At 38.5% G+C, this 9928-nt stretch overlaps 1 protein-coding gene across 2 annotated transcripts; it reads right to left on the reverse strand.

The window, feature by feature from the left end:
- Positions 1-1210: 1210 nt before the first annotated feature.
- Positions 1211-9928, reverse strand: LOC139148885 (uncharacterized). 2 transcript variants are annotated; one of them, XM_070720315.1, is made up of 4 exons: positions 9648-9928; positions 8321-8421; positions 2781-3442; positions 1211-2007 (listed from the first exon to the last, which is right to left on the reverse strand). In XM_070720315.1, exons 3-4 carry the CDS (start codon positions 3420-3422, stop codon positions 1897-1899), a joined length of 753 nt encoding a protein of 250 aa, XP_070576416.1. In that variant the 5' UTR covers positions 3423-3442; positions 8321-8421; positions 9648-9928; the 3' UTR covers positions 1211-1896. The 2 variants fall into 2 exon arrangements, with proteins under 2 accessions (XP_070576416.1, XP_070576415.1); XM_070720314.1 differs by lacking the exon at positions 9648-9928 and adding an exon at positions 8615-8673.

The following is a 9928-nucleotide window of genomic DNA, read 5'->3' on the forward strand; positions in this document are numbered from 1 at the left end:
TCTACATTAATCATGACTGAGCTCGCATACACTTGTAGTTATCTTCGGTGTATAATGACATCTGTGTTTATAACACAGAGAAAAACATGCAACAGATGGGATAAAAAATATCCAAGACGTATTTAAACAGCACTGATGAAGAGAAAACCTGCAATTTTCAATTTTGCACATACATACATACATACATACATACATACATACATACATACATACATACATACATACATACATACATACATACATACATACATACATACATACATTAATACGTGCATACATTCATGCATAGATATACGTATGTATATATCCTGGAGTCCGATATTTTAACAATACGATTATGCTGTGAAAATTAATGTCTTGGCTCAGAAAATAGTGATATTGAAAAGGTGATAAACATTTACTGCTAAAGTCCTCCAACCAATAGAATTTTGAAACAGACAAATTTTGAAGAAAGTCTTGACGTGCTGACGAGATGTTGGCATATCGGTTTGACTTTTTACAAAAATTTCTAGCTTTTACTGCCGGAGAACAGTGCCACACGAGATCAGAATACTGCCCTGCTTATAAACAGAAAGTGTTTGTCTACATGATTGTGAATGATTCGCAGTATGACTAGTTCACCCGGTAATTGGAATGGTCCACCATGTTTACTCGTATCTGCGTTCATTGCTGTAGATTCGTATCAAGACTGGCTGAGTTAATGTCGCAATAGTCAGATCTTGAATTTCGATCTGTCTTTGTTACTTTGCAAACGTGATTTCTTCGACTCGGAGCTACCCGTCAACCCACTGCCAATGTTCGTAGAATAGGATAAATCATATACGTCGAGCCGCTTGCAGCGCAATATAGGTATGAACATGACTCCTAGATTATGCAGGTAATTATGAAAGAGCACTCTGTCATTAGCCTGCATATCCTAGGGTCGTTTTCCACACATTAACCGTTAAAACAACTGTACACATTAGCCGTTGTCTTGGGTGATATTTCACAATGTCATTCGAAAATGCCATCTCTAAGTGATTATACTCGTTACAAGTTTTATGTGCTCTCGGAGTCAATTACTGACTGCGTATATAGATTAATAGTATGCGTTACACTACTGTCAACCAAATCCATGACTACCACAGCAACTCCGCAAAGTGACTTCGACCAAAAAACAGAAGGCCAAATAATGCCAACCTTGAAAATGATTTCATCCTGAGTTGCAGGCTTCACAAAATTCATGTTTATTTACAACTTCTGAAGGGATTCCGTAACTTCACTGAAAAAAAGACCAGGACCATGAAGATGATATACATATATCCTGAGTTACTAAATCGAGTTTCACATGTTTGTTACCTCGACACCGAGATTATTTTTACATTTATATTATTTTTTAAATAGATGTGACCGATGAAGGAGGCTTTTGGGGAAATAAAAACGATTTTACAGATCAAAGAAAATCTTCTCCTGGCTACAATGCTGCGTGCATGGTAATCTGACAAGTCCTGGGGTACAGGCCATTAATAAGATGTCATACGTACGTAAATTTCATTCTATGATGTGCCAAATGAACTTTCGGGGTTCCTGTCATTGATACAAAATAATTGTCCATACAGTTCTATCTATACCAAGCTAGATGGTTAATTCATTCCAAATTTCTTCATTGTGTTTATGTTGGTCGAAAATTAGCGCTGCAATCGATTTAAATATCTTTAATAATTCAGTTTTTCTAGCAAGCTGAGCAGGTTTCAGTATTTGTGTATGGTCTCCTCATATTGAAATGGTACTTCCTGTGGACTTAAGAACAGACAAAGAATTTTACATTACACGAGTGGTTTCAAACCGAATACTGCACGCAAACAGATCACAGAAAATTTAACCAGGTCGATATCCTCGTTTAGCGTCGACTCAAAATTACTCTCCTGAGTTTTTCTGTCCTTCGTTGTCATTGGCAACGTCGATACTTCCTTCACTTCCCAACGGCAGCCACTCACGATATTGCTTGTTCAGCCACACAAGTTTATTCTGTTAAAAGAGAAAGGAAAATTCACCGACTGTACTTTTGTAAAAATTACATGAAATTCACTGCATTTCATAAAAACGCATAACATTGTCTCGTCTGTGACGACGTAGCTTGTCGCAATCGATTTGAAGACACAGACTGGACGTCACGGTGATGCAAACATCGAAAATAGAGGAAAACGACACAGATTTGTATCCATGGTATCTAAAACGTAGTGATTCTCACTTTTGAAACTCGTCGATTTACAAATAAAGAAGGCGGTGTCAACATGTCAACAACTTCATGCTTGAAACTGACAACAGCGTGTTCAAACGTGAAAATCGTCCATCACGGAAGTCACCATCGATAAACGCCATCGTCTTTCAAGCTCCACACCACCATACTTTCATTGTATTATACGGCGATAACTTTACATTAAATTTTGGAACACTCATTCATCTATTTTTTATTTCCTTCGTTTCATTTTTGTTGATTAATATAAAATGTAATAATAATTGGAAAAAACGATTTTAATCTAAAATAACGTTGTTAAGGTGCAGTACTGTCCTTTTACCTGTTTAACATGATATCTTTATTATAAGTATTCCTTAGTTTAATCAAACCTTGACACAACACAAAATTAAATGAGTAAAACCAAAGAAAAAGGTTTATTTTAGTGAAATATTCTAACTAGCGTCAAAAAGGTTATTATTTTAATACCTCGGGGGGGGGGACGGGGGGGCTTAATTTTATTTGGGGAAGGTTTAATTGTCGCAGACAACAAAGCAAAACTTACTACGTTATTTGGCAATTGTTTTTCTTTTTCTTGAATCTCGTAAACCCAGAGACCGTCGTCGTCCGTTCCTTGATTCTCTCTCTTCATATAGCCATTCTCCCATTGCCAAGCATCGTCAGCTCTAAACGCGGGAAACTTTTGGTCTTCGCTCGAAATGTAATTTTTCCAGTAATAATCCCCACTATAGTCATCTTCAATTTCGCTGTTTGGAGGTTGCCAAAGCCCAAACTCTTCAAGTTCCTGGTTACCACCGACAATTTTCTTTGGTCCGTGTTTGATGCTGTTGGGATCTGCGAATTCGTCCATCCGTTGGTACTTCGGTTTGACATAGATCTCGTCAGATGTGCCCACTTTTTCTGAATCGGTTTTCAAATTGTCTGCCGAGTCATCGACCTCCATTGGGTATAGAGCATCACTCAGAAAGGGATCTCGGAAGTCACCGCCACCAATCACGCCATTTCTCGAAGTATCGTCCCGAGATTCCGAGAACAGGGGCTCTTGCAACTCGGGAGAGCTCTTCAACGGAACTGCCTGACCGTGAGGCAACTGTATAATGCGCCTACCTCCAATGATATTGACGGTCTCACAAAACGTCACTATGGCAACCAACAGGAGGGAAAACCTTGAAAAAGTCGGTAGCATGATAAATAGTCCAATCTGTACTGAAATTAGAAAAGGAAAACACAAAGCAAAGCGATTATGTCGTAGTTTGGGCAAAATATATATTACCTAAGGCGACAAAGGTCGGTCTATGACGTCTCTTCTACACACGAAGTTAACCTCGGCTTTGCATATAGAACTGATGGATACGCTTTGTGATAAGTTGGACGTTCAGATAAAAATCGAAAACAGATCGCCTGTCATGCGTTTGGATTGAGGTTACAAAATGCTCACATGGAAAGCATAAAGAAGATCTTGTCGACGGGCATCGCAAAGGCAAATGTCATATTTTCGTTTAGCGAGGAAGTTAGTGAACAGTTAATCTCTCTTATAAACATTCAAAAGGAAAATACTTGATTTAAAAAAAGCTACCTGTAGAAGAAACAGAATGCGACATTAAGCAGCATTTGATTGAATCAGGCGTTCATCTAATGACTTATCATTCCGATAACCCTCACTAAAAATCTTCCCACATAGATATCTATGCATTAAACCTTTGTTGTTTACGTCACAGAAATTCCTCATGGAGCCGAGCTCGTTCGACAAATCCATATAATGCTGCATGTGTTTCCACCGAGACAATCTAATGACCTTTTAATTTCCATTTAAATATCGATGCAGTATTCATAAAGCGAGACCTATCGATGACCTCACCCATTGAGAGGCGTACACTATCCTGCAAAATGACTTCATGCTTAAATTTCTCAGAATTAGAACGTCTTCTCTGTGCTCTGTCCGTAGCTTCCATCCGCCATCCCAGTCATCCCCAAAACGTATTGAAACAGCGTTCAGTGTGATTTAGCCTATACATGTCGTCTACACAGTAAATACAAGATGATCACTATAATTCAAAAAGTTGAAAGTCAAAACTTCACCCGTTCTGTTACCTCAGAAATTTATCGACGAAATATCGAACCTCTGCGGATGGTTGTTATTTAAACTTGTTTTAAAAATTCAATAATGGAAACGGTTGATAAATAGTACACGCTGTAGGTTTTGCGCCGTTTAACGTTAATGGTGAGTTAGTCATATTTTGTAAAGTTATTAATCAATGACAGAGCCATTCATATTGAGTGGATACACACTACCTATCAATCACGTGACACTATTGGCCTACCGATTAGCTTGCCCAAGACTTTATCTCGTAAACCATCTAATTGTCGAGTTTATAATTACATCAAGTATACAATTCGTGAACAGAAAAGATGTCTGGAAGAGTGAGAAAACACCTCACTTTAATGGGAGAGATTTGTTTTTCGAGATAGAGCATGCCGATAACAACAAGACGTGGCGGGCATGCGATTCAGCCTTTTCTCGTTGTTCAAGTCAGATCGTTTTTCAGATCTCAGTGACGTATCGTTCAAGCTCAAAACAGGTCAAAACAGAGATAGGATATACTTGCTATTACGACCCGCTCTCTATCATCAATTTTGTCGAAATTTTGACAGCTGTGTTTGCAGTTTGATTTTCAGTGGCTTTTGTTTTCTATGCATCACGCCGTTGTTTCATAAATGCAAGCCGGATGGATTGGGTCACGTGATGCTAACTGGAAGATTGCATGGAAAAATCCATTCTCATGACACCAATGACATTGACCTGTGACGTCTAACAAGACTTTGCAAGAGTCATCTCTCTTCTTCATGTCTCTCTCATGTCACCAAGTCAGCTATGGGAGGGGAGTACACTGCAAAGCACCGATTTTATATTGTAAGGCTAATGCTTTGATGCATTCACAGATAAATTTTATGGTGGAAATTTACTAAAAAAACGCGAATTAATTTCTGTGAAAGATATGACTTTACTGTTTATAATTGTTAGTATTGATACTAATGTTAAAGGGATACAGTTGTTCGAAATACGCTCAAAGGTCGTATGGGACCCATACGACCAATGTAAACGTTGTATCTGAAGTACGATGGTGATTGATGACAGGTAAAACATGTCTGTCACAATCTACATCGTATATTTAAATGTTACAGCTGTGATGATGAGGTGCATCTAGATATCATGCACGAAATACATTGTTTGTAAACAAGAAACTCGCACAGGCGCAGTTCCGACGACGGTTTCCCTTTAAGACAATCCTGACATTTACATACGTTGACACAATAATGTCGAAGTCAATTTGCCTTTTGTTGTATTTAAGATTTTTGTTCGAATTTTCCACCCTAAAAAGCAATTTTACTCAAGAATTGCCAGACATTGTTTCGACTTCCATTACTCGTTGGCGAATTCTACACATCATATGATGATGATGTGCTCGGTGCATGAATGCAGGCCGGGTGACGTGGTTTGACTAATCAGAACGACCTCGGCGTGTGCCAAGAGCAGTTTTTAATCATTTCAGGTCCGAAGTCTCTTGAAAATACAGCCCACAACTTTCGTAGCAACTGCAAAATCATCAGAACTCGGACATAGTATACTTGTTTAGAAGTGACTGATCTGTGGCCGCTACTTTAGCAATAGAGGACAAGATCCATATCATTTCAAACAATGTTGTTCCACAGGCACTCGGGTCATTGCTAAGTCCACGGTCTTATAATGTAACGGTTTGAATTACACTTATACTCTATAACCGTGCAAAATGAAAGATCGGTTTACTATGTTAAATGAAAGAATTGAAGCAACAGGCACACCTATGGTGTACCGAGTACTAAATTGTTGCATGTAGTTCACTTGTGAGTGAGCTGAGGCAGGTGGCCAAGCTTCGCCCAAATCGCTGAACGGAGGGATACTTGGCACGCTAATGTCGTGCCTGTCCCTTCCAGGCTTCATTGAACATAGTAAGCCGAACTTTATAATCCATTTGCACATATACATTCGAACGTTACAGTAAGACCGTGGACTTAGCAATGATCCAAGCGCCTGTGTAGTGTTCATCGTGATATTAATTTTACCTTTGAATCCAAGCAGCAGATTGCACTACTAAAGAAAATCTCACTGCAAGTAGGGAATTATAGATCAACATTTGACATGCATTTTACAGGGCGGGGTAAAACATGTGACAATTCGAATACTTTTTGAAATCAACCTCCTGTAGTTGAAAACCCGAGAAGTTGACGACAGATTGAGATTCATGGACAGATACCGGAAGAGCATTGTCGGCTTAAAATATGATAATAAACATACAAAAGTGATCTGACTGTCTGCTATCTGTTCTAGGAAATAATCGCTACCTGCGGAAGTCGAATTTCTATAGGCTAAACTAGGGGGTCCTTTGGCACCTGCTGCTTCATATCAGCCATAGAGAAAAGACGAATTTACGACTTGAAATCAAATGTGAAAACGCCATGCCTGCACCGAGCTAGATCGTGTACACGTAGTTGTTCACCACGATTCTATGAAATTTCATTGTGGGCTCACACTTAGATGACCGGTATGACTCACTTTACAACGGGCTGACCTTTATAACAACTTTTTTATCATATTAATTGCAGTATTGAATGCAAAAAACCAATTAACTAAATGTTTTGTATGAATTCTTTATAAAGGTAAATGATCACATGAGCATTCAACTGTTACAAGTGTCCATAAAACTCACAAAGACAATAGACGATCTCAAGTGACGACATAATTTTACTTCAAATCCACTTAGGCCTATTCCTCTTTCCTTAGGTCTTAATTTAAAATTACGCCCTGCTAACGGAAGATATACGGTCAACCAGCATACGATTAGCACTTTCAAAATTGTTCATTTTTCGGACAAGTACAAAGTCACGTCGGTGATACGGTACTATAAAAATAATCAACTGAAGCCAGAGCATTTTAAGCGATAGCTTCATTTCTGGAAATCATAACAATGACGATAAGTAAAATAACAAATAGGAATGGAAGCTTATATTTTCCGTCGTCGTCGTGGAATTACATGCGACACTATTTGATTATTCTATTCCGATGGTGTCGGAGCGGAACAAGTATTGTTGTTATGCGCAAGGTGTACCACGGAATGGAGGTAATGATGGCACTTAGATGTTTTTGGAGAGATAAAAACACTCAACCTTTCTTTTGCTGAAAAAAAAGCATCAGCAAGGGAATCTCCGGAGAGTTGTTACTGATTTATCAACAACGATCTGAAGATTTAGTACAGCACTTGCATATAACTTTGAGTCAAACTTGTCTCAGAACGTATCTTATTCATGCTACTTACGTCACCAGTGTATAGGTTAAGGGTAGGCCAACGAGTTTTGTTTTACTGATTTGCTCATGTAGTGGAAGGTTTATTTCCTTTCCGAGTCGAAAACGGGTGTATTTTCTAATCATTCATACTGAACTATATTAATGACTTTTAGCTTTGTGTATGAATTGTGGATGACATAGCCTCAGTTACAACTTCTACGTTTCTGCGTTGTTTCTCTCTCCCTTTGATTTTAATCGTTCACTGCCGACACAAAATGTAAAGTCGTTACAGGAAAACGGAAGAGCTCTGGGCCCAGCTTGACTGTATTATAATGCAACATCACCATAGGGGTATGTTTCTATTTGTTCATCATTAAGGGCACCGTCAGACAAGCACCGATTTGTACAATACGAAGGGTATGGCCCTGTGCTCCCCAGGAGAGTCGATGTTACATACAAAGGATGTAAATACATGCTACACTTTACATGCCCCTTCCTCAACTACAGAAAGTCATTTTTTGAAAAAAAATTTAAGAGTGATCAAATAAACAGTGCTTGTACGGGATGCCGAAAACAATGATATGGAGAGTCTTAAATAGCACTGTAAAATTGATATTGGGTTCAGAAGAACGTTTACCAAATTTTACACAAAGTAGAGGAATATCATTGATGAAATAATGAAGCAATCATGTAGACACCATAGCACTCAATGCCTCTAATTGTACCGTTCCTTATTATTTGAGTTAAGGTAGAAATTCACTTACCACGTATCGTATAAGCGTATACTGCGATTGTGTCCAACTTTGTCAGTTGTATTGACTTGGACAGGCTCTCAGCACTCGATCATCCTAAACACAATGATGGTCTGCAAAGAAGTGAAATAGAAGTATTAAAAAAACCGAATAAATCAACAGTACAGCGCAAGTACAATGAGATATACGTTAGAACTTTTTACAGTGAATGTACATATTCAAGAACAGAAAGCATTTTCTTCATTTGCTGTGGAAAGTAGTAATTTTCATGATGCCAAGGGTCTGCTATGAACAGTATGCCGTTACCTTGCTTGCAGCATGGAGCTTTCGTCGTCAGTGATTATTTGCCAATTTCACATTTGAGTGTGTCTACCGCGATGCACCATGGGAAACCACCCACGGCTTTCCCACTCTCTCAAGGTGTATTAGACGTCATTGGATGCCGAAAACTCGGCATTAGTGATTTCAGTGAACTTTAAATGGAAAACTGATGCAGTATGAAAATGTTTTTGGAAAAGTATGATGTATAGTTTGTTGGAAATTACTCCCATCTCAGTGGGATTAAAATATCATGATCAGGCGATGTTTTTTGTATGACCGCCCACTCCTACTAGCGGTTCCATTATTAAATGCATATAATCCAACATTCTGATGAAAAGATTCCTCCATAATCAGTCGTGTCATTCATTCCTGTCAGACGCAATTTTCCATGTGAAACAAGCGGCAACCGTCTTCCTTTTGGACCCTAGATGTGTCGGGCGATAGCTATGACATTAGTCGTTTGCCGTCCATTAATCTTGAATAGGAAAAGCGGTGAATATAGCGGTTTTTTCATACAAGTCGGGTTTCCTACGAGCTTTGATATGTCCAACCTGACGAAACGTGTAAGGTATTCATACATATGAGTCAGGACAAATGATTCTACGGATCGGGATACCAAAACTGGTCGGCATCAAAGGTATTGAATTGTACTGCTACAAAGCTGGAAAATTGTTTATATATTTCCTCTGACATCCAAGTCCAATGACAAAAACAAATAAATCTTGATTCTAACAACATTGGTTATCGCACGTAAAAAGGATATTTCCCAGGATTAAATTTTGCCACTTTATAAAATTATTATTGGTTTGTGGACTTGTTTCGTTATCTTTATCACGTCAGTTCGTATTTTTGTAATTGTTGGTATCGTGTCCATCCGGGCATGGTAATGGTACTAGTTTGGTGTCTCGGTTTGGAGAATTAGAAGAGGACACTTGATATTTATTCGCCTGTTTGCAGTTTAATTTTGAACCTTGCTCGAAATCGCTGTAGTTCTCGTGTTATATCAAGCCTGACTTACCTTGTCTTGCTACTTGTCAACTCAACCAGTCTTCAAAACAGAATAATCCTACACCAAGGATATGCTAGCAATATATATTTTTGATCAAAAGTGATGATGGGCTCGAATTTTTCACACAATGTTTACAAGGACACGGGTTACATTTCTCTCTCTGATATGGACAATGTATACGTACGATGTTAGGATGTATGTTTCACTGAGTGTGAGATGCATTGGAAACAATTAACGCGTAGAAGAATATAATATTCTCATATGTCCGAACACCTTTACACATTTAGCAA

This window comes from Ptychodera flava, chromosome 14 (genome assembly GCF_041260155.1).
Source record: "Ptychodera flava strain L36383 chromosome 14, AS_Pfla_20210202, whole genome shotgun sequence".
Classification (NCBI taxonomy): Eukaryota; Metazoa; Hemichordata; class Enteropneusta; family Ptychoderidae; genus Ptychodera; species Ptychodera flava.

What these genes read in the sequence shown, in the direction of transcription:
- LOC139148885 (XM_070720315.1), bottom strand. Translation starts at nt 3,422, where the DNA reads ATGCTACCGACTTTTTCAAGGTTTTCCCTCCTGTTGGTTGCCATAGTG. An exon ending in AACAATTGCCAAATAACGTA is followed by an intron (nt 2,008 to 2,780) that starts GTAAGTTTTGCT and finishes CTCTTTTAACAG; the next exon opens with AATAAACTTGTGTGGCTGAA.